Genomic DNA, 27,320 nt, shown 5'->3' with positions numbered 1-27,320 from the left:
CAACACAGCCCACAATTTGTGTACAAATCCAAACTAAAATGAGTGTTTCAATGCTCTCATACATCGTTATTAGTATTTTTTGGTAACATTATATTTTACAGCCCTAATTACGGAGTAACTGGTTTGAAATTATGGGGTACTAATAAAGTAACAATGCTGTAGTTACAGGGTAAAAAAAACAAGAAGTCTGGGAATTAAGGGGTAACAATTTTGTAATAATAATAATACTAATAATAATGGGCTCTCAGTGAAAAAACAACCACATTCAGAATAAATATTGATTATATTGTTAGTAATAGAGGTACAGAAAATGTTGATGGCCAACATATATTGACTAATTCCATTACACTTTCTCTGCTTTAGGCTACAGGTTACCCATAACTGCAGGAATAAAGGTTTGTTTTGAAGAAATGCCCAAAGACACTATAACAGTAGTGTGCAAATAAATGTATTCAAATAAAATGATTCAGTTGTTCAATTGTGTAAAGTGGATAGGAAGATGACCGCAGTTCAGAAGTGGACTGCAGGTGAGAGGGTGTTGAAGCAGGGCTTTGGCTCATCCGCTTCTGTCTGGCAGGTCTGTTGGAGTGGTGTCTCTGCTGTTGCAGCCATGTTGTCAGCAGATTTCTTGTTCTTCTTGAATATGCGGGATAGCCAAGTGGATCCACAGGGTGAGCAGCAGTCAGCCACAAATCCAGATGTGTCACCTGGGGGAGCATAGAGGTATCTCTTTCCAACTTTCCCCAGGTGGTAGTCATCGTCAAAACCAAAGGGGGAGTGCTGAAGCAGCCTCAATCTCTCAATGATTTTGAAGTCATCAGCCATTTGAGCCTCATGGGATGGAGTCTCAACAAGGCGGAGCAGGTTGGATTGAGCCTCAACATGCTGAGCTGGGTGGATGGATGCTCCAGCATTACCTAACGCTGTGTCTTCGGTCATGAGAGGAGACTCTTTCTCTGTGGGAGGAAGGTCTCCTTTGTCCACATCCAAGAGAAGTTTGTATGCTGATGAAACTGTGCTGGCTATTGGTTCCCATATATTGAGGCTCTCAAATCCACAAGCAGGTTTGGAACCGAGACCAACAGCAGACTGAGGTGAAAGGTCACAGTTGAGCTCAGCAGGACCTCCAGAGAAACTAGAGGCTTCAGCATAAAGATAATGCTCCTTCTTCAGGACTTTCGCAAACATCCAGTTGATGTTTTCATGGCGATCATCATTAAGGGCATTGAGTGGAGTGACCATTTGCATGGATGGTGAAAGAAATGCAATGGCAACATCTTAATCAAATAACCATTAGGCCACCTGATGTAGCTTCATTCAAGGCCAACATGCTTCATCATAGCTTCATCTTATGACTTTCATCATAGTTTTGTTTCAACAACAAATCTAACTGAATTTTCAATGTAAATCAAACTAAGGTAAGTTGACACAAATGCAAATCCTTCAACACAAACAACTAGTCTATCCTGTCTGTCTGCTGTTTGTCTGTTCAGCAAAATCCTCTGCGCTAATCTTTCCTGTTAATTAATACAATTATAAATACATGTGGCTTACCAAGATGGAAATCACTCTCCATGGTTTCCTTTCTAAAAAGTAGATATTGTTGATGTTTCTCCAAATAAATGCAACGTGAGTTTTCTGTCTCAATGTGCAGGTGAACACCGATCAGAGATGAAACTATGAGTCTGAGTCTGTGTTCAGGTCAATCGCTCCTTTATGACACTGACATTCTAAATTCTATGAACTCTGCTGCATTCTGTCCAGCTGCATTATGATTCATCAGGTGAAGATCAGGCTCCAGTAAACTTTGATGACAGAGATATCCCACTTTGTACATGGTTTATAAACTACACATGATTAAAAACACATAACTGAATATTTTTAATTTGTATTAAGATACTGCATTTTATATGCAGAAGACATCTATTTACTGCTAATTCCTACAGTATTGCACTTTCACTGTTTTAAACCACAAGTTAGCTCACTCTAATCTTACTACTACCTACTACTGTTACTACTATTACTATTACCTATTACTACTACCTACTATCATATCTGAGGGGATACTTTAGGAAAATAAAAAGAAAAGTTATTCATCTTCAATTCAGCTTTTCAGGTGTAGAATTTCTTTTTTCCAGAACAACCTGTGCATCATCAACCCATGTAGTTAATAGAAACATGGGTAAACATGGGATGTCCTTTTTCCAGTGCATGAACCTTTAAGCACCGATAACATTTGTTTTGTCCCCCCTAATTATGTTATTATACCCTGTAATTATTTTTCAAGTATGTAGCAATTATGAAAATATTTACACCATAACTACCTTGTATCTCTCACAATTACAAAATTGTTACCCCTTAATTCCTGGACTTCTTGTTTTGTTACCCTGTAACTACAGCTTTGTTATTTTATTAGTACCTCATAATTACAAACTAGTTACACTGTAATTAGCAGGTAACATAAAGCGTTACCTTTTTTTTTTTTACTGTTAATATGAGGGGGAAAATCACCAGCTGGATCCCTGGATCCTACCAGAGTTATATGTCTGGCCCTCTCACTATCTCCCTGTGCTTCAATCATCTGTAATTCAGAATTAAAAAAAAGTCCCATATATCATGGCTAAAGAAAATGCCGTTTATGAGATTATGGATATATTCATCCATACAAAGATGGGCATGAGGCGTGTGAGAGCGGCTCTCTGACGTGCTTTGGAGAGACAGCCAGAGGAACACTGTGAAAAACAAACATGTCTACCTTGGTCTCTCCTTCTCATCTGGAGGCAGTCACCATCCTGAGACCAGTCTGAGAGAGGAGGACAAAGGACCACAAGCAGAAACTGCTGTTGCATCCCAATCAGGTAAGACGAGGCTGTCTGGATGCAGAAAATGATCTTAGTCAATTGGTTTTCAATGAAGCAAAGATGATATTGTCACATGCTATTTTTTGCTTTAGTTTTTCTTCTTAGTTATGTTGCAGTCTGCACAGCTGTTGAAGAAATATGCTGTTCTCACAAAAATATTTATCTTTCATGTCAAACATGTAACACAGATTAAATTTCAATAGTTGAAAACCAAACTGCGCTATATTTTATTCTTGACATGCTGCATTAAGTTGTGGAGGCGTGAATGCGCCTTACATTCATCTGTATGTCACACTTTTCTCGCTCTGATTGTTGAGCAGTCCATGGTTCAACAATAGGACCTTTTTCAAACTTCATCAGTCCAGCTCAGTCGTTTTGTGTTCTTTCTTTCAGCGTTCATTTCCTGAAAGCATGCGTGGCCTCTATCTATCTCTATTGGTCTATTCCCTCCTGCTTGGTTGCCGGTGTCAAACAGGTCAGTAAACAGCTTATAGATGGTGCTTTACTACTTTAATACTCACAACACAGTGGACAGACACAGGCACTATGCACAGGACAAGAAGAAAAAACATTTGTAAATACTGTATTGATCATCATTTGAGGTGAACGAAGGTGTGAAATTCTTTATCATCTCCGCTCCTTTCTCTCACAGGAGCAGAAAAGACTGATGCAGCCGTAGAGAGTGAAGGCGGGGGCGAGGAGAGGCAGAAGCGCAGCCTGCCCTACTGGAACCTGTGGTCGTCAGACTTCTTCGGCTGGGTGGAGGAGCTGCGAGCCCAGGCTGGGTATGAGCGGCTCCAGGACCTGGCTAGAACCTTCTGGGCCCACTTTCCCATCGCAAACGAGCTGGGCTACGACAGTCCAGACCCTGATCCTCAACTGCAGGAGTGAGGCAGAGGGGGAGACAGAGATTCAAGAGAAAGTCTGACTCACTCCATAGCTGTACCTTTAACATGCATATAACATATGTTTTGTATCCAGATTGATGTTCAAAGTTCACACTATCAACAGCGGTGATTGATGACTTACATATTATAACTGTAATATTGTGCAGGATTATGTTCAAATATACAAACCTACACAGCTTATAGGTAATAATGGGCAATAAATCCTTTTAATACGAAAATAATTGGTGGTTTAATTGTCTTTGGTCTTTAGCTGTCTTTTTTCTTTTATGTGATTGTTATCTGGAAGTGCACTTCAAAGTCTCAGATCAAGTCACAACTTGCCAAGTAAAGAGTTGGACAGGAATGAAAGAGGGATCAGAGGAATCGGTGTATGTAGTGTATGGAGCATGCATCCAACTGACCTTCTGAATTTCCTTGTGATCTAATAGCCCCAAACCCTGCTAAATTATGCTAAAACATATTGACATATGAGAGGGAAAATCCTATTTACCCAGTCTTTTTTTTACCAAGAGTGCAGAGACTCTGCTGCGAGGGAGAACCTCATTTCACGGTTCTGTTACTGCAAATGGAAAATAATGCGTTTTACCTGAATCTGAGTCACAGTGTCCAGAAATCCCCGAACTTTGCTGTTGTTTCTACCTGAATGTGGTGCATTTGGATGGGCAGGCTCATACCTGATGCCAGACATATTTATTTAAATGAAGAAAGCAGTGGTTATGAATTTCTTCATTCTGTCAGCAACACCGTATATTCTCGTTGCCATTCACGTCTGTCATCCCCAGCTCTCGTTTCTGCTCCTCTTGCTCCCTCCGCAAAACATATGGCACCTGAGGGGGGCTTGACTGATCAGAGTGCGTGTCTGTTTTCAGAATTATGCTTATGTTTCCAAACTTTCATGCTAAAATATTCAATGCTCAAATTCCATCAAAATGTTGCTCAAAAGAAAAAAAAAAGTATTTTTATCACATAAATCCACAGACATCTGTTTTCCCTCAAGTGGATTTGTTCCATCTGCAATGGAAATATGTGCTTAAAGACAGTGAGCCTCTGATGCAGCTGTAAGGGAAAGTCAGGGATTCAGTCTGGTCCCCCACAGAGAATACCTGATGCTTTTGGTGAATAATAACAAAGGCAGGGGAAAGGGCATCTGCAGGCATGACTGTGTTGTGTGCAGTGATTTGTGCTCATTCATTAAGCTTTACTGCAAATGATGCCAGCCATGTGGGACTCGTTAGTTTGATTCACTTCAGTGTGGGCAGATCTATTCATCTCACTTACCTGTAGTACGGTATGCCCTCTATATATGTATGAGTGTGTGTGAGTGTGTGTGTGTGGCTAATTACTGTGTGTGAGTGGGCACACAGTTGGGGCAGTGCAGACTTCATAAAGAGGATTTAGTCACTGTTGGCTGGGTCTGAATGACAAAATTATGAAAGGATGCATTCATCCTCACTCTGCCCTTTGCAAGCTGTTTGTCCTTTACCTTCTATCCCTTTCCTCTGTGTCTTTTTCTTTCTCTCTCTCGCTCTGTCTCTCACCGCCCTCTCCCTCGTTTCATACCCCTCCTGAAAGTGGTTCAGTTGTCTGCCAGCCACCCGTTTCCTGCATTCCAGCTCTACCTGAGAGAGACAGAGGGACGTTGTTCACCGTTCCAACTCAAACATCTATCTCTCTCTCTCTCTCTCTCTCTCTCTCTCTCTCTCGCTCGCTCGCTCGCTCTCTCTCGCACACACACACACACACACTCTCCATATTGCAAGCTCCAGCCCAGTGTAATCTGTATCTCTGAATGACACCTCTATATAAAGTGGTAGTCTATCATTCATGCTAGTGTCAGAAAGGCCGTGACAACAGTATGTGTTTTCCACAGTTGCTTTGCTGGGAATCCATTATGGACAAACACAAACACAGTGACACCAGCTGGCAGTCAAATGAAGACATTGATATTCAGTCAGTCATTTAGTGATAGATGGCTCTATCCGGCTGTCATAAGCTACGCTTTCTCACTGATCTCCGGGGATCTCCATTCAGAAAAGGCGAGAGATGCATTTGTGTTCTCTTAGGTTAAAACAAAGACACTGCTAAGAGAAAGTGGTGCTGTAACATGCAGTAGCAGATAAAGAATATAACCATGATATTGACCTGGGGTACAGATAAAGTGTTTTGAATTACTTTTCAAGCTACCCAAGGCTGGAGTTTTAAATGTTAAAGCAGAAGAAAACATAAGATATGACTGAAAGACATGAAGTACCAACCTCATATTCATGCTGCATGAAATAACTTAATCTGCAGCACCATACACTTTGCTTTCACTCCAGTTACCTGCGTTAAAACCTTTTTAAATTCTAACTTCACAATGAGAAGCTCCCCCCTTACACACACACACAAACACACACCTGCTTTTAAACCATGGCTGGAAAAAAGCTCTAGGTCTTATTTGCTGGTTTATGACACTGTTGAGATGAATTCAAAGACCCGAGGTTAGCTCTTGCCATTGCCCATGGCCGTGTCCATGAAAGAGTTTTCCTCAGGTATTTTAGAGCATCCAGTGTCAGGGAATCCTCTGCAATAAAGATTACAGAGACCTTTAACGTGGAGAGATGTGGAGAGAGAAAGGTTTATGAGATTGAATTACTGAGCACAGCTTCAAGTTTGTTACCAGACAATCACACTCCTTACTTTATTTCTTTGGATCCTTTCTATCCCTTAACTGTTTTTCTTCTATCTTTTTCACTGAGATTCCCTCTGGAAGAGACTCCCTGGACAAAATGCAATCACGTGCCAATGAGACGTACAGAAAGAGTGCAGATAGGAAAGAAAGTGTAATCCGATAACTGTCCACACCACATGTTTCTACAGAACATTGCAACCTCCAATCCCTGCTCTCTGTTTGAGCCTGAATATCATGATATGGGACAAAGCAATGATGAGCTGTATGCTAAAGGATAATGGGAAGAGTAGAGCTGTACCCCTTCCCCCTTCTCACTGTTGCTCCTGTATGTATGGGAGATGGAAAAGTACCCCAGATGAAAACTCATTTAAGAGGGGAAAAGCTCCAGTCTTGTGTCTGTAGGCAGGAAGGTAAACGACATTCCACTGCCATAGGCCAGTTTCCACTTGGAACGTCTGGCTCGCCGCCCCCTTTTCCCCTCGCTTGTGCAGCAGTTTATGCGTGCTTGTTGCCTTTGAGCAGGTCTGTATGACACTCTGACCGGGGACATGATGGCTTCTCAGCAGCTCTGCTTGAGGTTAATGGGGCTCATTGTATTGCTGACACTGTTGGCCCTCAGAGGTGAGCTGATTCCCTTCCCTGTCTGTCTTTGCCTTTCGCTTTTGCTCTGCATTCAATTTCCTCTCATGTCACTATTTCCTTCACCATCGTTGGCCTTGTCTGTGGCTCTTGGGTGTTTAATTCTAGATTTTCATGGCATTGGATTTTTAGGGGGTTATAGCAGCTTAGAGGGTAAAAGTATGTCAGGGCTACCTTATCAAATATGTGAAAAGACAGACAATGGGGTGATCTGGGGCTGCAGTTGTGTTGCAGGTAATACAATGTTCTCTCTCTCTCTCTCTCTCTCTCTCTCTCTCTCTCTCTCCCTCCCTCTCTCTCTCATGCACACATATACACACAGGAGAGATGGAAGGTTGACTCAGACTAAAAAACAACAAATGAGATTTAGAGGCTGGGGGTCTTTGGTCAGACAGGCAACACTGATGAGTCACAGGGGACAAGATGCCTCTCAAAAGCTTCTTCTCTACGTCTTTACTTCTCAAATTAAATTTTTAAGGAATATCTAAATATTTACAATAAGTCCATTAAGAGTTTGAGACAATCTTACATCTCAAAGTTGATTGCTGTTAACCATTCACTTCAGAGAGGCTTTTTCCCAACCGCTCTTAACAGCTGCAGTTAAACCCCTTCTGAGGAAGAGTAACTTGGACTCTTCTGTCCTTAGCAACAGGCCTATTTCCAACCTCCAAGTTCTCAGTAAAATCCTTGAAAACTGTTTTTTTATGCAACTTGATGATTTCCTTGATGCTAATGGTACTCTTGAACAATTCCTGTCTTGTTTTAGAGCGCATCGCAGCGCTGAAACAGCTCTTGTTTGAGTTCTAAATTACTTAAGAATGAATGCCGATGCCAAGAAGATTTTCTGTCCTTTTGGAGCTAACTTTTGACCCTGTTGGCCATGCAATCCTTTTAGATCGACTGCACCGCTGGGTTGGAATCACTGCTACTGCACTAAGTTGGTTCAAGACATATCTCACAGATAGATGATTTCATGTTAGTCATGGTAACACTTGTCCAATACCCACAGCAGCAGCTGTGGAGTGCCACAGGGTTCAATTTTAGGACCAGTCCTTTTCTGCTGCCACTATACCTGCAGTGTCATCAGGAGACATGGGATACAGTTCCAGAGTTATGCAGATGATACCCTGCTGTATATTTCCACGCCCCCTGATGACACTAGATCAGTCAGCGCTCTAATAAACTGTATTAATGACATCTAAATATGGATGTCACTGAATTGTTGTGGGGTCTAAAGCCCAGAGGAAAATTATCCCCTCCCAGCGCTGGACACTGGCACAAAATTTGGGTGTCATCATCGACTCAGACCTCTCTGTTGAAAAACATATCCGCAGTATAAATAAATCAGCTTTCTACCATCTTAGAAATATAGCAGAAGTACAGCTATTTCTTTCCCAGGCAAACACAGAGCAGTTAATTTATTTATTTTGTGCTTTGTTTTTTATCCTTACTGTGTTGTTGTGAAGCATTTTGCATTGCATTCCATGGCTTGGGGATGAAGGATGAAAAAGCACTCCAGGCAAATCTCTGGAAAGCTTGACTCATAGTTAGATATAAATGTAATTTCATATTCAACTAACATGAAATTCACCTCACACTCTTTCTTTGTCCTGCAGATAGGCTGCTATACTCTTGACAAAACTTCAGCAGGGAAATTGATCTTTTCCTGGTTGCTCAGTGCTCGTTTTCAACCCAAACACATGCAAATCATGTTGTCTAACTGTATCCATGTGTCCTCCTTATGACTGTGTGCTACATGTGTTGTGCTCTATGTGTATCAAGATTCTTTGATGTACCCATGGTGAAGCGGGGTCAGGCGGGGCAGATACAGAAGACAGTCTAGTACATTCATTTGTACCCTGGTAGCAATTAGAAATGCTAACATACGGTCAGATTACTCCAGGTGCCACAAGAGAGAACTGTGTTTTCCCACTGCCTTCTCAGTCAGAGCCTCACAGGAATGCAACTGTCTGCCAACAGAAATCAGAGAACGTAACACCTATCGGTCCTTGGCTCATTAATAATCAAATTTGCCAGCATTAAAACAGTGCTTCTTTCTCTGACTGTTGCCATCTTGACTTGCTAGCCTGTCATGTTGTCTGTCTGTTACCTGAAGTTCTGTGTATTTATCTCAGCTGTTTGCATTCACCTTGTTAAAGTTAACTTACTGTATGTCTGCATGCTTCAGTATTATGTGCTTGATACATGCTGTGCTGTGGCTTTCACAAATGCTTACTATGTTCTTTGTGTGTCTGCTTGTGTCTTCATGTACTAACTTTACTGCTGCCGCTGATGGTTTGCTGACTTGTTATCTGTGTGCATGGCATGCCTATGTCATCATGTGACTCAGCATTACAGTTTTTTCTGAATGCTTAAACACTAACAGTGATTCTTGAAGCACTATCTCTGAAACCATTAACACTTGTAGCCAGTGCATTTACCAAGTGTGCCAAACTGAATGCACGTTCTCTGCTTTACACTCAGTTTGTAATTTTATAACACACTTTTTGCAAAACTGTAAACACAACTCACTGCTTTACACTCAGTTTGCAATTTACACACCTCTAGCAACACTGTAAACTTATGGCCAGATAGCCTATTTTTTTCTGTTCTGTTCTGTTTCTAGCACAAATGTTTTTGTTTTCTTCTACTGCGCCTTTGTTGTTTGAGGAGTGTTACTGTAGAACATTTTGAGAAAAAAAAAAAATACTTTTTCCCCTTATTTGTATTGATAGTGTGTTATGTTCGGAATACACATCCATACTTTACACATTTGGATACCTGTGTGTATGTGTGTTTACTACATGTATGACAAAACTTTATTGCAAACTGCTATGTCCTGTACACAGAAAAAGCAAAAGCCATAAGTTTTTTCCATTTATACTATCAGTGCGTAGTTGGTGCTTCGTGTGCTTATGATGCAAATGATGGTTTGTGTGTACTGTATTGACGCAAAAACACAATTTTTAAAAGAGTTTGAAGAGTTTTGCAAGAATTGTTTGCTTTTGCAAGAGATGTATAATGTTTTGCTGGTTTGGTGTAAGGTTTTGTGGTTAGTGTGTAGAGTTTTGCAAAAATAGCCTATAGTTTCAAAGATAGTGCCTAAGCAATCAGAAAAAACTGTAAGCACTAACACCATTGCTTTTGTTTGTCGTGCTTCTGTGTCATACCCATTTGCTTTATTGTATTAGGTATTTTAGGTATTGTTATGTAGGCTGTTCATAGTATTCCCATGATGTCACATGCATTTCCTACCAATATGGTGCTTTACAGTACACACCGCTCATTGGCTGTGTTTGTCATTTAATTGTAATCACCTGTGATGTAACAGAATACTATGGATAGCTGTGTTTTCCTTTTTCTTTAAACTTTGCCTCTGATTTTAATTCTAATTGTAGGTAGCCTTGAATATCTGAGCCCTGTGGCTAACTGCACATTTACATTTAATATTAATTAACATGCACTGTCTCTGTCAGAATAAATAATATGGCGAAAAAATATATATGGCAAATTTGAATATCTTGCAGTGAGTATAGATTGCTGACAACAACTCATGCTTGTATTGACATTCAAAAGAAATAAAAGAAAAGAAATAATCAAAACATAACTGCTAAATTCAGACACAATCTAATCAGTGTGGGCTCTCAGTGTCTGTGGGTGGAATATGAGTGTGTAAACCACTGTTGCCAACTTGAAGACTTTGTCACAAAATGTAGCAACTTATATCTCAAAAGCGACTAGCAACAAAAATAATGACTTGTTCCAACCATGGGGAACAATGTTAACTGCCAAAGCATTTGGTGACAAATCGGTACAGCTGATGCCGATGCACGTTAATTTGCATTATTTGCTTTGCCTAATCCAAGAAAGTCTGATGTTTGCAGCACTTCCCATACACAGCGGAGCCTTTTCCCTCCACTGTGGGGGGTGTTGAGGCACGAAGTAGCAAATGTATTTATATGCAAATTAGTGTATGGCGTAGTGTTCTAGCTACTTTTATGGCTACTTTCCTTGGAAAAGAGTTGGCAATACTGGTGTAAACAACTTCCCCTTTAAACCTGCTGCCTAACCCTATGAGACAGAAATAAAAAAAAAATGAAATGTATACCTCAACTGAAATTAATCCGATAAAGTAAAAATAAAAATCAGAAAATCATCAAAAATCTTTGCTTTCAGTCTTGGCCAAAAACAAAATGAGAGTAGAGTTTAGGAGAACCATCCAAAAATTAATGGCATCCTTATACTAGACCACTGTTTATTTTGAACATTGGCCACATGGAACAACAACTTCAGCTGCATTCTGCTGGCTCCTAATTGACAAAATCCTACAATTTACACTGAAGCTAAGTGTTTGATTGATTGTGTGACTGTGCTGACTGGATTGTGCCTTATCACATTAAGTCAGACTTGGGTTATCTGTCTTAACGGAGAACACTGCTCATCCCTCATTAACTCTCTATTGACTCTCTCTTATCAGATGTTTCCAGTGATAGCAGCCTGCACAAGATCTTGAGGAAAAGAGACGGTAACATCCATACAGGCATACTTAACAGTGTTACCATACTGCTGACATGCAGTCACAATGAAAACTGATTTTGCATGCCTCTGCCCTGTTGTGCTTCCCTCCGCTGGTACCACTCCCTCAAAGTCTGCTGTTGCTGTCCCTCCCTCCAAGGCCCAAGAGTTCCTGGCGAAGCTGAGCCGGACCAAGAGGCACATCTGGGACCGCAGCAGGGCGGACGTACAGCAGTGGATTATGCAGTTTATGTACATGGGCTTTGATGAGCAGGTGAGGGGATGAGGGACGGCTGGGGAGCTGTGCAGGGTCTTCGAGGTTTATTGTAACACACTTCAATGCCCTATCCCGTCCTGTGAGTTCACCTGTCCCCTGAACTCTTGACCCCTTTGCCACACAACAAGAATAAAAACTCTCCTGAACACACTGACCTCAAGTACCGCTGGAGAAATTTCATTGATAGCTGTTACAATACTCAATTTATAATCGAGTCACTCCATCTCCAGTGAGGCTCTCAACATGAGAGTAATTCTACTAGATCCACATAGCACACAGACTGGTCTAGCATAGAGCTACCAGACAGATCCCCTGTCCCTGCACAGGCAGATTTACTGCATTATATCTGATTTTGAAATGCCTTTGAGAAAGGATTCTATATATGATAAGTTTCCAAAATCCTACATATCCATTTTACTATTCATTTTGTAAAAACAAAAATCAAAGTTCCCAAAATCTGAATGTTACAGGATATACTGTACATACAGAACACACTGTACCTGTTAAAGGACATACATTTTTTTGTTTGTTTCTGAAGAATTTTAGCTGATTTGGTGCTGTTTTGTATTGACTTGCAATGCTTAAACCTGTTGGCTTAAAGCTATTTAAGCAACAGCTTACAGACATAAAAGACTCCAGATGTCTGGATGTGGAGGATAAAAAGTGTGAAGAGTGACATGGGTGGGGCTGGATTTCATTTGTAGTCTGTTCTGGAGTCTAAAAGAGAGTCTTCCAAAGGCACAATTATCCTCATATACTGAATATGTTGCTGTCTGACAGGGACTCTGAATACAAATACGGAAACAAATGCATGATATTACATGGATTCTCTCTCTCACACACTCACACAAAGCCTTTCAGTTTTCTTTCAGGTCAGTGACTTTAGAGATTCACGGGGGTCAGTAGGGGATGGAGGGAATACACACGGCAACAAGTGCAGAAAAAGAGAGACTGAGTGAGAAAAAGTGTTTCCCCTCACTATTTTTGACAGTTGACAGCATTTGCGTTTCAGCCAGCAGTATTTCTCAAATGGCCCTGTGCATTAAATCCTGTGTATGGGCTATATTTGCTGTTGCCTCCCCACTGCTGAAATTGACAGCTGTGGCCTTTTAAATGACGTTGGCCTTTCATGCTCGTCTCCATGCCACGCACAGCTGCGCCGCTTGCTCCTATTGACGCACTGTGCCGGAGAAATCCTCCACTGCCTCTCCCTGAATTAGCTTCAGTTTCTTTAAAGGCTGAGCACTCATGCCCGTGTCGTTTCTCACCAGAGGCTGGAGACGGACCTGTCTTACTGGATGGACCAGGCGCGATCCAGTGACCAAGGGCGTCAACACCATTATGATGAGAACTCGCCCATCGGCCCGCGCGACGCCGGCTCTTACAGACATGGAGCTAATGTCAACTACGACTACTATTAACTCCAGTCCCACAGCACCGCACAAACACACACAGACATATATATGTATCTATAGCCTATACTGCTTAGAGGTTATCTCTTCCTCTCAGCCAGTCTCTTCCAGTGAACATAGTCCATAACAGCTATATACCTGGTATGAAGCTGTTAATGCCGCAGTACTCAACTGCTCCCACTTCTTCCTCCACCTCCTTTACATATTAGCCCATCTATGTGTGTGTGTATGTATATTGGACATCAAATAATTTGAATTAGATTTGTTTTTTCCCTGATTAAACATATCCTCCTGTCTGCTCTATAAGGCTGACTTGTATGTAATGCTGGTAAACTCTGATGTGTTTGAAGAGTGTGCAAGTGTCTGATCACTAAAGGATTATTGTAAATAAAGAGACATCTGGCTCTATCCTGCCTACTCACCTCCTTCACAACACTTTCCAGCAAAACATAACGGTGATGTCAGGAATTATCTAACAAACACACACACACACGTGCACACAGTCTGTCTCACCAAGTCTGGCATACACATGTTAACATTGGAGAGGGCAAAAGGTACTGGAAATGTTTTATTAAAATAGCATCTTCACCTGAAATTGATAATACATGATTCACGTCTTGGCATTAGAGATTTCACAAAGTAGAACACAATGACCCCTGGAAACACACATAATGATGCTGTAACAGTCTCGCTAGAAGATGTGAGATTTGTCCAATCCTACAGTGCGTTGCATGATTCGGGCAGCAAACAGATTGTCAAGTCCCCTCAGAGACGGAGGACAAAACATCCTGAGGCAAACCCAATCCTTCGCTGTCACAGGCAGGTAGTCCATCTCCAGGGACGCAACACCGTCAAACCAACAAAATAATCAAACAAAACATAAACACTGACAGTGCGAGCTGTTAATACTTTTCTTAAGTCAGCATTTTAAATAGCAAAAGCACAAATTCACAAAAAAACCCAACCCAAATGTGGGTTGGGTCTGACATTTCTTGTCTTTCATTTCCATTAGTCTTTGATCCAGGCGTGTCCATCTGACATGCGAGCCGCCAGGAGAGAAGCCCTTATCCTGCAGATTCCTGTGAAAAAGTGCAACTGCGGCACCAATGGAAGGCAACGTCTTTTTGAAAAGACCGAATAGTTATTTCAGCTTCTCGAAAGACACCATTTCCCAGAGTGCACTACTCAGCAGTGTCATTGGGAGAGTTGCTCCTCCAGGGTCCTGTGAGGAGTCCCAACGTCCTTCAGTGTTGCAGGAGTCTCTATGATGGGAACCCCGGCCTCAGTTGTGTCTGGGTCGTCCTTTCTTCATGCGGGCGGCTTTGGGTTTGGGGATGTACTGGTTATTGGCCTGGTGCTCCAGCTCCCTACTGAAGTACTGGATAGTTTTGTTCAAGCCTTCCTCCAGAGGCACCTACCAACACATCAGAACATATACAAGATAAGGATGTTGTTGTTGCCACTATGAAGACCTAAAAAACTACACAATGGACACTATGCATTAGGGTTAGACCAATACACCGGGCCAATATTGGCATTTTATTAAATATCAGCTATGTCAACCACTGCTGATATGATGGAGGTTCCTCGCTGACCACAGCTACATAAAAACAGTCTGTAAAACCTGAAATGAAATTGTATTTTCTTTGCACATCTTATTATGGGGTGGCTGTGGCTCAGGAGGTAGAGCGGGTCGTCTACTAATCAGAAGGTCGGTGGTTCGCTCCTCCAGTCCGCTTGTCAAAGTGTCCTTGGGCAAGATACTGAACCCCAAATTGCTCCCGATGGTTGCGCCAGCACCCTGCGTGGTAGCTTGCCGCCATTGGTGTATGAATGTGTGTGTGAACGGGTGAATGTAGGCATGTTGTAAAGCGCTTTGGATAAAAGCGCTATATAAATGCAGCCCATTTACCATAATTCAATAATAACAATCATATTTTCTTGTAAATGAATTCTTCATTTGCTAGTCTTATGTTTCCCAGAGTTTCCCCTAGCATTTAAATCGGTGGGGTGAGTGCCTTAAGGGGCTGCTAACCCACTGAAAAAAATTTCATTAATATGGGTTTTAATGAAGATTTTTAATGTCCCATGATGTAAAAGCTCTTTCAGAGGCTTTTCCAACTTGTCGAGAACAACATTTTGGGGGAAACACTGAATACTTGCTATTGTTTGGTATGAAAATGTGCACAAAATATTGGTTATCAGCCACTTACTGGTATCTGCCTTCCAAAACCCATATTGATTGAACTCTACTACAAGTGTCAGTCATTGTCAGTCAAGCTACAGTGCAACAAGATTTAATATCAGTCAGAGACTGAGGGGCTACATTTGATATTTGATCCACATTCTGTTGATGAGAGACTGATCGGTAACTGGTCAGTCCATGGACAATTCTGCAGCCTTGTGTCACACCATGTAGGGTCAAGAGTTGTTTGCAGCAGGTCACTAAATGCCTCAAAATTAAGCATCTAGCATGTATGCTATTGTGTCCAAATTGAGTACTTAGCATGTGATAGCGTGACTGTGTGTGCGTGCAAGCATTTGTTCCTGGAGAAATGTCTAGCTGCCTGTCTATTGTGTTCCACACGTACCACAGGTTCCCATCCCAGCATCATCTTGGCTTTGCGGATGTCAGGTCTTCGCCTCTGTGGGTCATCTTGGGCCTCTGGAAGGAACTGGATCTGACTATGGCTTACTGTGTGTGTGTGTGTGTGTGTGTGTGTGTGTGTGTGTGTGTGTGTGTGTGTGTGTGTGTGTGTGTGAAGAGAGGAACAAGAGAGAGCCATTGTTAATCTGATCAGATCTACCCTTTGACACTGATGAGTAAACGCACACAATATGCAGTGTTTCACAGAGATAAAAGCAGCTTTTACTTTCTTAATCAATACTGCTAATGGTCAGACAATATATAACGTAAGTGAAGGAGCAGAGAAGTGAGTGGGAAAGAGTGAGTAAGGCAGAAGACAAATGATGGGGGAACATTATGAGATAGCCAGACATGCTGGGCATGAGTGAACAGGGTATTGAGATAGCAGCGGTAAAGAGTTATAAGAGATGAAATAATGATTGTTTCGATCAATCTCAAACCTTACCAACGAGACTTTTGATGAGACGAGCGAACTCCAGTATGGTGTGTTCCTCCGGGTTCCCCTGCGAACACATTTCATGAACCTCCGTCATTTCAGTGCCAACAGAGACAGATGCAACCACTGACTAACCAGTAAATGATCAGCCTGTACACAGCCATTGGAAAGACCAAAGACGGCAGAAACATAAAATAGGACACGGCTGGGTATGAACTCACCAGATTGACTGGACTGCTGATGTTACTGTTCATCAACAACACCAAGCCATTCACCAGATCACTGGAGGAGAAAAGACAGGTACAGAAGCAGAGGCATTTCACATGGATTCATTTTCTTTCTCTTTTAAATTCCATTATCGGTAACCTCTGTTTGTATGAAGGAGAGTGCAGTGAGAGAACTTTCCACGCTTACACATGCTCATGAGTATATACCACACATATAGTATAGTAGTGATATAGTGATAATGAAAACCTCTCAGCTGACAAGGACCCATCCGCTCCATTTCAATACTGCTAATACAAAGCCACATAGGCTGCAGAGCATGTAGTTCGCCATTCACAAACCCTCTGACCCCTTCTTTCAGTCTTGATAACAAGACAACACATGGTCTGTAGAATATGCAGCCCCCACACACACACACACACACACACACACACACACACACACACACACACACACACACACACACACACACACACACACACACACACACACACACACACACACACACACACTCAATGAAAACAAACAGGAACAACAACTGATGGAGGGGAAACAGTGGAAGTAGTATCATTAAAATCAAATTCTCAACATTGCACCACATACCTCATAAGTTCGCTCTACTCATATATCCCTAAGGCTGGCAAAATACAGGAAGACCCTAGATCTCAGACACTGACTGGTTGACTGGGCGCATATTTGTGTGAATTTTGTTTTAGATGCATGCAAATTCATGCCAATGCAAAGGCAAAGGGGACTGTACTATTTTAGGAATGCCTATGTACGCACATTTCGTATTTTAAATAAGCTTTCAGCCAGAATTTCAGCAACTCATTCTACTGGTTTGAATAGGTTTTGTTCCCAAGAGGTTGGGTTAAACAAGACTCTACTGTAGCCCACACATTCCTATGCTGCATTTTTCTCTATGTGACAAAGTCATTGTTTTTAACATAGGCGCGCAGACATAGAAGCCGATGAGCCAACTTACATCCAAATGTCTAAGCATAACACAAACAGAAACAGCTGCTGGTTAGCACAAATCTGGTAATGGTTAAGCCTTATATGCACATTAAGTTTGGCCAATTAAATATCCTCATTTGCACACACTGCCCACCAGAACTAGAGATGATTTCAGATCAGTAATCTTGGGGAGAGAGGGAGGGAGGGATGGATGGATGGATGGATGGATGGATAGATGGATGAATGAATGGAGGGATGGATGGACTTCTTGTGAGTCCCAGTCTAACAGCTGTGGTTGATAATACGGTAGACTAATTGTATTGTGTGCAACCATTCTATCACCCTTCATCACAACAGCTGGCCAGGCCTCAGAGAGAAAATGTTTCAGCGAGGACACAAGAAACACAGACCCATTTTACATGTACGCACGCACATGTGCTCCAACGCAACCACACCGACACACATAGAAAAAGAGATCTCTCCTAGGTCCTAGATAAAGTCTGAATAAGCTCTTTCCCCCTGGTACTCACTGGTCACTCAATATCATTGACTAGTCACAGTAAACAAGCACACCATTTACTCTGGCCCAGTCAGCCAATAATTAAACGTCAGGAATGAAAATCAGGTAGTAGAACTATCATAGTCTCTTCTACAAAAGGTTGGCAGCAGGGATAAAACCTCCTGCCGAGACAATGAATCTCTCCTTTTCTTCCTATTCCTCTATCTCTCCCGCAAGACACCTGTCTTGCGGGAGTGGGACCCATATCACTCTGAATGAAGCAGGGCAAGGCTGAGCTGTTGATCTGGCCCATAAGGCCCTGTAGGCTGCCTGGGCTGGATGAGGCTAACCTGGTTTCATAGGGCGTTGGGATTCTCATCAAGTCTTCTCTAAGCTTCTTACTCCTCCCTGCTGCTCTCACCGGTCGGAGAGCCGGGCCCAGCGAGCCTCGGTTCTGCTCCTCATTTCAGTGATTCCAAAACAGAGCAGGGAAACTCTGCTTACTGACAGTCACAAAACAAGAAGGCTCTGCTGGCTAGTCGGAGGCATTTGGCTGCAGCCTGTTACACACAAATATGTATGTGAATACACTACAAGGCAAACGTTGGGACACACCTGATTGAATGTACCGTGTTTTTCATTATCTTAAAGCCATTTTGATCTAAAGGCTTTTGCTTAAATGCTTGAAATTTGTTTCTTAGACAAATATAAATAGTGAAGTTAATGCCTATGTATGGATTTCACTTTAACACTTTTTTGTCACTGCATAATTCCGTCTGTTATTTCATAGTTTTGATGTCTTTATTATTCTTCTAAAATGTGGAAAATAGTAAAAACAAAGAAAAATGTGGTGTGTCCAAACTTCTGCCTGGTAGTGTATATGTGTGTACATGTGTAAATGCACACACATCTACTTCAACACAGGCATTTTTTTTTCTTTTTCAAAGGAGAGTGGGCGGTTCAATTTTTTACGTATTGGGAAAGTAGAGAGATATAGTAGAGACACAGGAGAGAAAGCTTCTATTAGCAATTTTTATGGAGTCATAAGATTAACTGAAAAATGCAAAAAAAAACCAAAAAAAAAAACTTTTACTCAGTGAAAAAATACACATTTTTACTGTCAAGTGTAACATCAGTGATTGACCGTTGCGTTGCACGCGCGAAAGTAGGTTCAAATCAAGTTTGTAGATCTGTACATAGTTATGAGCAGATATAGTATGTGCACGTTTATCAAATGCCTGTAGTTTGTCTCTTCCCCTGACGCTAGATAGCTGCCTGGGCCGCTTGCTGGAGGCAGACGGCCACAGAAGCTCAACACAACAAAGAGGCTCTGGTAGAAACGCAGTGGAAGCAAACATCTTGCCACAGATAAAACTCCAGCCCAGCACTCACCACAGGACATCCATAAGCCTTTATTCATGCACTAAAATCTGTACGTCCTCTAATCTTTGCTTTCTCCAACAGGCTGTTAAATTGTACTTTGCATCTGCTGTCAGACTGGACGTACTGCACTGCTGCTGGACACTGACAGTAAGGTGTGACTGGAGACAGAGGGGGGCGAGTATAGCGAGAATGGACTCAAATACGGTTGGCTTATTGGTCAAGACAGGTCCCTGCAAGAGGAGCATGCAATGGCATTTCTCCTAATGTCAGTAAGGTTCAATACACTGACTCGCTTTGACCAACTTCGCTAAAAGACATTCCCCAACAAGCTAGCCCTCCACAGTGGGACGCTTTCAAATTCAGTTCGTTCATCCATCCACTCTTCCTTTAAATTGTACCATGAGAGAGAAAGCATAGAAACAGCGAGGACAAGGCAAAACTGAGAGAATGTGAGGATTCACTGACAAAATTTTTCCTTGCTGATTATGTGCTTCTGTAGAAAAGTGAAAATGAGAGTAAATATTTGAAAAATAATTATAAATTCAAATCCTCTAGAAACTGCTCCAGTAGATGCAGCAGTAATGGTGTCCTTGGGCTTAATGGAATCTGCTGAGGGACAGTTATAATTTGCGTGATTGGAAAATCCATTTTTTCAGACTACAAACACCCCAAAAAGCCAAAAAATAATAAGAAGAGTACTTAAACTGATTAGGCCTCAAAAACAAATGCAATCATATGGGCTGGAAAATGTCCTAATGCTTGTGATTTAGCACTATGCTCGACTTATGCTTGGCCACAGGGAAAAGCAACAGAAACTCTTAATTCCTAATTATATTTCTAGTCCTGCAACACTTGCCTTCCAGCCACCAAAGCATTTTAAACCATTTATGGCAAGAGGAAAGGGAAAAGATGGGAAATAAAAAAAAAAAGACATGGTGTCGAAAAAAGAAATAAGGAGTTAGAAGTGCTCCCTCCATTCTGCAAATGACATTATTAAATCAGATGTCATCAAGTCCTGTGGTGAGAAGGCAGATCAGAGATATTCAGAAGGGGCCCAGCTGGAAACCAATCATCGCTCATCGCTCACCACTGTCAACTGCTAAATGGGCTGAGTCAAGCTTTCACACTGGCTTTGAGAGGGCTTGCCGACACAGGTGAAAAGAATCCTGAGAGAATAGAAAATAAATGAAACGGACCACCTCAGGAAGAGAGGAAAGTGATTCTGCTCTCAGCTACAATGATAAACTTCTTTGGGAACGAGCCACTGAACTACACAGATAAAGGAAATCGTGACGTCAAAGGAAACTGGACACGCTCTGCATTGTACGATGTGGAGGAGCATTAAGGTGATGAAATGACTGATAGGTTCTGTAGCAGAGGAAAGCATTGCAGTGGAGTGAGTATTTTCTGATAGGTGTACATACACAGCTATGTGTCCAAATTACATTTGATATTAAGGTCACAAGTGTAACGGGGCATTTGAACTTGACCGCTAAAGTCTAAAGGAGACAGAGCAGTTGGCACGATCTGAGTCTTCAGACTTCATGAGTTTTGACCAAATCTGCTAATTCAGACATAAAGGAAATCATAAAGGGAATTTAGCAAAGTCATTTGACATTTTCTGAGAGTTAAACTTTCAGGAGAGGTTACCTGAAAGCTTTGGCTTTCCACTGTTTACACCACACTAATTGAGTTATTCAGGGCTCCAGGTGTTTGCTTTGAGGAGATATGGGAGCTTCAAATATCCACCATGTCTCTGATCTCTCCTCTCCAAAGTGCACTTTGTGTCTTCCTGCACATCAGACCAAGCAGCCGATGAAAGAAAGCTTGGTTCAATTAATCTCAGATTATCATCTACACACAAACCCACAACCACACACACAATTGGGTCCTTTGCTTTTAAGATCTCTTATTGAGGACAAGGCAGAAATATGCATTTTTGCATATGTTGGTATTTAAAGTCCATCACCTTTCAAAACAAAACAATACTCTTCCATCAGTGTCCAAACACATGTGGACTGAGGCCATATGACGTGTCCTAAGAATCTGTTGAGTGTTATTAATATATCATACTGATATATCAAATGACTTGGCTAACACACCACAAACGTCATGTAAGCAGAAAGATTTGGTTTCTTCTGAGTTTTGCAAGGATGCTACACTGGTTCCATCATTAGCGCGTGCATCAAAATCAGTTGGAATTGCAATGATGGGTAAGTAAATGCATTATAAGTAGTGTTGTTTTAAACCTGTAGTCACTTCAGCAATGTGCCGTGGCCAAAAAAAAACAAAACTTACGTGAAGCGTACCGTGAAGGTGCAGCGGTGCTTCTGGCATGCTTTGCCTCGTGTCATGTGCAACAGATGTGGCTTGTTCAATTAATTAAAAGGGCAGCAATTGCAGCAGCTGACCCTCGCTTCCATTACGGAGCTGTTATGCTTGCGGTGTGGTTTCTGGGTAACACAGTTCTGAGGAGAGGTTTTCTAAACCCCAAAAAAGGAAATTACGTATGCATGCATATATGCACACTGGTGTCTTCACAAGGTAGAAATGGTAGCTAGGCTACACCAGCTGAAGAATCCCTAGCAACAATATTTGGCTACATACAGAAGAAATGAACGATGTATTTGGGTGGACACAACAAAATGGGTTTGATTTAGCAAGAGAAGCTGGGCTTACCTTACATACTGAAAGGCTCTTGTCTGTGATCCGGTACCATACACCTAGAACAACAAGAGGAGACTGATCATAGATCTCTTTCTGTGCTATCATGCACTGTAGTGTGAGCAGAGAAAGAAATGTACAGCTTATCTTCATACATCCACTCAACACACATTAATATTTTTAAAGGTTGAAATGCTAAGCATACTGCATTGTTGTTAAAAGCAGGTTCAGTTATTCAAATTCGCTTGGAACTCCAAAGGTCATTTATATTTAGAGGTTTTCTTTGCTATACTGGATCCTCACCCTTGTTGATTGTTTGAAGAAGGGAAGCGTTTGGGTGAATAATCCAAAGCTTATTCAACGTATTAAACATGCATGCATCCAGACTTCAGAGCACGCTACATTAGCGCTTCTTATGTGCTCAGGGGTTATGCATTATTGCAGTGGCATAGAGAGACAGTACATATACACGCCATATAATTATACAGTTCCATATAAACGTAAACACATTCAACACAGAGCCCAGCTCTCGAGCACCTAACGAATAAGGCAAAAGCACAGTATTAACAGAACGCTTGTAATTCGTACAGTGAGAGGTTCTCCCTGTAGAGCCTGCAAGATGAAGTTGCTGACAACGCGTCCGTCGTTCATGTGCATTCTGGAGCCAAACGTGTTGAAGATTCTTGCCACCCGCACCTCCACTCCTTCCTGTGGGCAAAGAAACAACAACGTGAGTAGGATAACAATAGAAAAAACAAGGAAACAGTGTTATTAAGAAAACCAGAATAAAATTGGCTATGAGCTTTTAGTTGAGGCTGCATGAAAAATGTAACAAAACTCCCATAAAATATGAGGTGTAATGAGCCCAAGATTATCAATAACAGGTGCCTTCTGTCTTGAAAAGTCAGAGGTGACAAGAGGGGAGCGCCCTTTAAAAAACTGTGACTCCAAGAACTTTGTGTTCTTTGAGTCAACACAATCGTAATAATAAGAGAGAACAAAGTTTCAGTGGGAGATTTTCACTTTGAGTATAAATGATCCAGATTCTCATTCAAAGACATCAAATTATCTCATTCATGTTTCATTTGATGATGAAAGGTGACAATCTGTTGATGACAAATATAATGCTTTTGTCAAACCCCAAACTATTAATCCTCTCACAATTCTGCCATCTGGTGTTGTTTTAACAGCCAACACAAAGCAAATCTCTTACAGGTTCCTCAAAGCATGTTCTCATCCAGATATCTCTTTATCTGACGAGAATATTACTATTTTCATCTTGAGGCAAAATGCACAGCAGCAACAGGCCCTGACAACAACATTTTTCCAGGGACAAGATGTATGTATATGGATCAGTGCATTCGACTGACAGGGATTAGGAAGCTTTAGCGCTTTCTTCTCTGTGTTAACATTCAGAACTCTCATATCTGCCACACAAGCAAACACACAACGTAATGAACGCTTGTTTTATATAGAACAGCAGATCAGCCAACAATTTAGCAAAGTTGGTGGTGATAGTCTTGTTCAACAGAACAATCAGATTAAAAAGCATGACATCAAGTCACAAGATAACTGAACTCAAGTGAGGTGAATTGAACCCAATTTATATTTGTCTACATTCTATCTAGGACTTTCTCAAAGGTAGTCCATGTAGGAGTGTTTCTTAATATAGGATTGCCAAATGAACTGTTATAATTGCTATTAATGCTACAAAATAGTCATATAGCATTAGTGAATTGCTTTCTACATACACATTTCATTATTGTTTGAGATGAGTTGCCTGGCAGGGCCGGCTAAATGTTTTGCAGTGAATCAAGTCTGAGAAATCCCAAATTGGACTAATGAATGAATGCTATGAATACTGTTTGTAACAGCTGCAGACACTTTCCCCCGCTAGCATTGTAATATGGCATCACAACTAATTTCACAGATTAAATTAATTTAAGATTTTAGGATTCTAATGTCACAAGTTTATGTAAAGCAATACTTTTCTAAGCAGAAAAATGACAATTGAACCAATCTATCAATCTATACCCAGAGCCAATCAGAACCTGTTGCCTAATACATCAGAAAGAAAACAGACACAGCCAGGTTAAAGCCTTTGCTACAGCAAGGTACAGGGATCATTAAGAAAGCAATCAGTTACATGGCAGGAGCGCATCAAAAAAGATATTGATTTGAAGGACTCTAATCTTTACTTGAATTCCTAAGACACGGCAAGCCATCCATAGATCAACAGACAACCATCGAGCAGATCACTCCAAAACAAATCTGGGAATCCCAGTCCCAACAATCAATAACGGCCCCTACCCATACAATCCATTGGGTCAAAGGGTCAAATACTACAGAGCTGATCATCTATGGGGAAATACTATGGAGTGGGCTATGTTAATAGATGTGTATAAATCTAATTTTAATGAGGGTTATTACTTTCTCTAACTAAAGACAGAGCCATATGAGTTTTGTTGTCCACCAAAGGAAAACCATCTCATACAGCCTGAGAAACGTGTTTCCTACTCTCTGGGTTCTTCCTGCAGCTGATTTTGCATAGTTAAATAAAGAGGAATATATCTGTAGAGAAACACACCAGTAGACATACGTGAGTGACACTTCATGTCAGCTGTACACATAATGTGCTCGGTTTGAGGCCCTGATTGATGATAATATTCCTAGAGTTAGCTGTGCGATTTTATAACGCAAAAGCCTATATAAAAAAACGCTGGTCCAGTTCCCCCCCATACAATTTGTTAATTAATGACAGTACTACTCTGGTAGCATTTGAAATGTTAATGAATGGCTAATGGGGCCCGATATGATGGGATGTCTGACCCCATCTTTCACATACAGATCCATTTGTCTGTTCTCCGTTTTGACTGGCATGAGTGAATAAGCTTTCATAGAAGTGAGTATCAGGACAACATTCAAGCCATGTAACCTTTTTCTACGCCACACAAAAGATGAAACAAAACCAAAGGAGAGGTCAGTTTGACACACAAACGTTCATATATTTAGCCCTGGGATACAGTTAATCACAGATTGTGTAATTGGCTTAGAACACACAACAATGAATAATAACTATGCTTTATTTATTTTTTAAATTGATCTTATGGCATTGCACCTCAGAGTGAAACACTTACATTTCACTGAAGAAACCATAGAGATAAAAACTGTTTTATCCACACACACAGAGTTCTGCAATTATGCCAGCTGCCAGCTATTTTGTTGTGTACTAACATAGTCGGCCAGCTGCTTTCTTTTGGTAAAAAAAACATTAACAAGTATTCATTTTTCTTCAATTCATCTTGTGATTTTATTATTTTATTCAAAAGAAGTGGAGGAACAAGGACAGATGGAGAGACATGGGAAGACAGAGGGACAAGGAGAGACAGTGAGACAGACAGAGTGTGTAGCTGAATACTGAAAGCTGAGAGGCAACAGAGCGGGACATGGAAAGATGGAGGAGATTGAGAAAGCTTAAAAGGAGGCTTTCTAATAAGATTAATTGGTAACACTTTATAATAACCATCATTAATAAATGGTAAATTGATAGTTAATTAAACTTTAGTTAATAGTTATTTTACTGTTAACAAACAATGAAATGATCATTAATAATGTTTACTAATTATTAGTAATGCTATAATTTATGTTATTTTATCATTAGTTTGTGTAATATAAAATCATTTGTTTATAAATTATATATTGTATCATAGCTGATAAGAGACGGTAAAAAGGGTAAAAAGCTATGATACAATATACAGTTAGGCCCAGAAATATTTGGACAGCGACACAAGTTTTGTTATTTTAGCTATTTAAAAAAACATATTCAGGATACAGTTATATAATCAATATGGGCTTAAAGTGCAGACTCTCAGCTGTAATTTGAGAGTATTCACATCCAAATTGGAGGAAGGGTTTAGGAATTACAGCTCTTTAATATGTAGCCGCCTCTTTTTCAAGGGACCAAAAGTAATTGGACAAATTAACATTACCATAAGTAAAATGTTCATTTTTAATACTTTGTTGAGAATCCTTTGCAGGCAATGACTGCCTGAAGTCTGGAACCCATGGACATCACCAAACGCTGGGTTTCCTCCTTTGTGATGCTTTGCCAGGCCTTTACTGCAGCTGTCTTCAGTTGTTGCTTGTTTGTGGGTCTTTCTGCCTTAAGTTTTGTCTTGAGCAAGTGAAATGCATGCTCCATCGGGATCGAGATCTGGTGATTGACTCGGCCATTGCAGAATGTTCCACTTCTTTGCCTTAAAAAAGTCCTGGGTTGCTTTCGCAGTATGTTTTGGGTCATTGTCCATCTGTACTGTGAAGCGCCGTCCAATCAACTTTGCTGCATTTGGCTGAATCTGAGCAGAAAGTATATCCCTATACACTTCAGAATTCATCCGGCTGCTTCTGTCTTCTGTCACATCATCAATAGACACTAGTGACCCAGTGCCATTGGAAGCCATGCATGCCCATGCCATCACACTGCCTCCACCATGTTTTACAGAAGATGTGGTGTGCTTTGGATCATGAGCTGTTCCAATTCTTCTCCATACTTTCTTCTTCCCATCATTCTGGTACAGGTTGATCTTAGTCTCATCTGTCCAAAGAATGCTGTCCAGAACTGGGCTGGCTTCTTCAGATGTTTTTTGGCAAAGTCTAATCTGGCCTTTCTATTTTTGAGGCTGATTAATGGTTTGCACCTTGTGGTGAACCCTCTGTATTTACTCTCATTAAGTCTTCTCTTTATGGTAGACTTAGATACTGATACACCTACTTCCTGGAGAGTGTTCTTCACTTGGGTGGATGTTGTGAAGGGGTTTTTTTTCACCATGGAAAGGATCCTGGAAAGAGCCCATGCAGCCTTCTGAGTCAATTGTCCAATTACTTTTGGTCCCTTGAAAAAGAGGCTCAAAGGAGGAAACCCAGCGTTTGGTGATGTCCATGGGTTCCAGACTTCAGGCAGTCATTGCCTGCAAAGGATTCTCAACAAAGTATTAAAAATGAACATTTTACTTATGGTAATGTTAATTTGTCCAATTACTTTTGGTCCCTTGAAAAAGAGGCGGCTACATATTAAAGAGCTGTAATTCCTAAACCCTTCCTCCAATTTGGATGTGAATACTCTCAAATTACAGCTGAGAGTCTGCACTTTAAGCCCATATTGATTATATAACTGTATCCTGAATATGTTTTCGTAAACAGCTAAAATAACAAAACTTGTGTCACTGT

General features: G+C 41.1%; 2 protein-coding genes across 3 annotated transcripts in view; one reads left to right on the top strand and one right to left on the bottom strand.

Moving 5' to 3' along the window:
• The first annotated feature begins 6,930 nt into the window (after positions 1 to 6,930).
• ecrg4a (ECRG4 augurin precursor a) lies at positions 6,931 to 13,691 on the top strand. The gene is made up of 4 exons (XM_071539300.1): positions 6,931 to 7,061; positions 11,557 to 11,604; positions 11,699 to 11,868; positions 13,143 to 13,691. The coding sequence occupies exons 1-4, from the start codon at positions 6,989 to 6,991 to the stop codon at positions 13,290 to 13,292; spliced, it is 441 nt and encodes a 146-aa protein (XP_071395401.1). The 5' UTR covers positions 6,931 to 6,988; the 3' UTR covers positions 13,293 to 13,691.
• A 154-nt stretch (positions 13,692 to 13,845) lies between these two features.
• The window catches only part of uxs1 (UDP-glucuronate decarboxylase 1), a 47,818-nt gene continuing 34,343 nt past the window's right edge, over positions 13,846 to 27,320 (bottom strand). Inside the window, exons 11-16 of one of the 2 annotated variants that reach the window (XM_071539261.1) lie at positions 22,683 to 22,802; positions 22,110 to 22,153; positions 16,588 to 16,648; positions 16,376 to 16,433; positions 15,875 to 15,978; positions 13,846 to 14,697 (exon numbers count right to left, since the gene is read on the bottom strand). In XM_071539261.1, coding sequence (XP_071395362.1) covers positions 14,566 to 14,697; positions 15,875 to 15,978; positions 16,376 to 16,433; positions 16,588 to 16,648; positions 22,110 to 22,153; positions 22,683 to 22,802 — 519 coding nt within the window. In that variant the 3' untranslated portion in view covers positions 13,846 to 14,565. The remainder of the gene's footprint in view (positions 14,698 to 15,874; positions 15,979 to 16,375; positions 16,434 to 16,587; positions 16,649 to 22,109; positions 22,154 to 22,682; positions 22,803 to 27,320) is intronic. The other variant, XM_071539262.1, reaches the window with a different exon arrangement.

The sequence above is a fragment of the Centroberyx affinis genome, unplaced genomic scaffold (genome assembly GCF_046629955.1).
Source record: "Centroberyx affinis isolate AG114_WGS23_722 - 3 ecotype Tasmania unplaced genomic scaffold, CSIRO-AGI_Caff_v1 ptg003428l_1, whole genome shotgun sequence".
In the NCBI taxonomy this organism is placed as follows: Eukaryota; Metazoa; Chordata; class Actinopteri; order Beryciformes; family Berycidae; genus Centroberyx; species Centroberyx affinis.
This window is presented reverse-complemented; position numbering and strand designations above follow the sequence as displayed.

Excerpts from the sequence above, each read along its gene's own strand:
- ecrg4a (XM_071539300.1), top strand. The coding sequence starts at position 6,989 with ATGATGGCTTCTCAGCAGCTCTGCTTGAGGTTAATGGGGCTCATTGTA. Across the intron at positions 7,062-11,556 it reads GACACTGTTGGCCCTCAGAG|ATGTTTCCAGTGATAGCAGC; the intron begins GTGAGCTGATTC and ends CTCTCTTATCAG. Across the intron at positions 11,605-11,698 it reads GATCTTGAGGAAAAGAGACG|TTCCCTCCGCTGGTACCACT; the intron begins GTAACATCCATA and ends GCCCTGTTGTGC.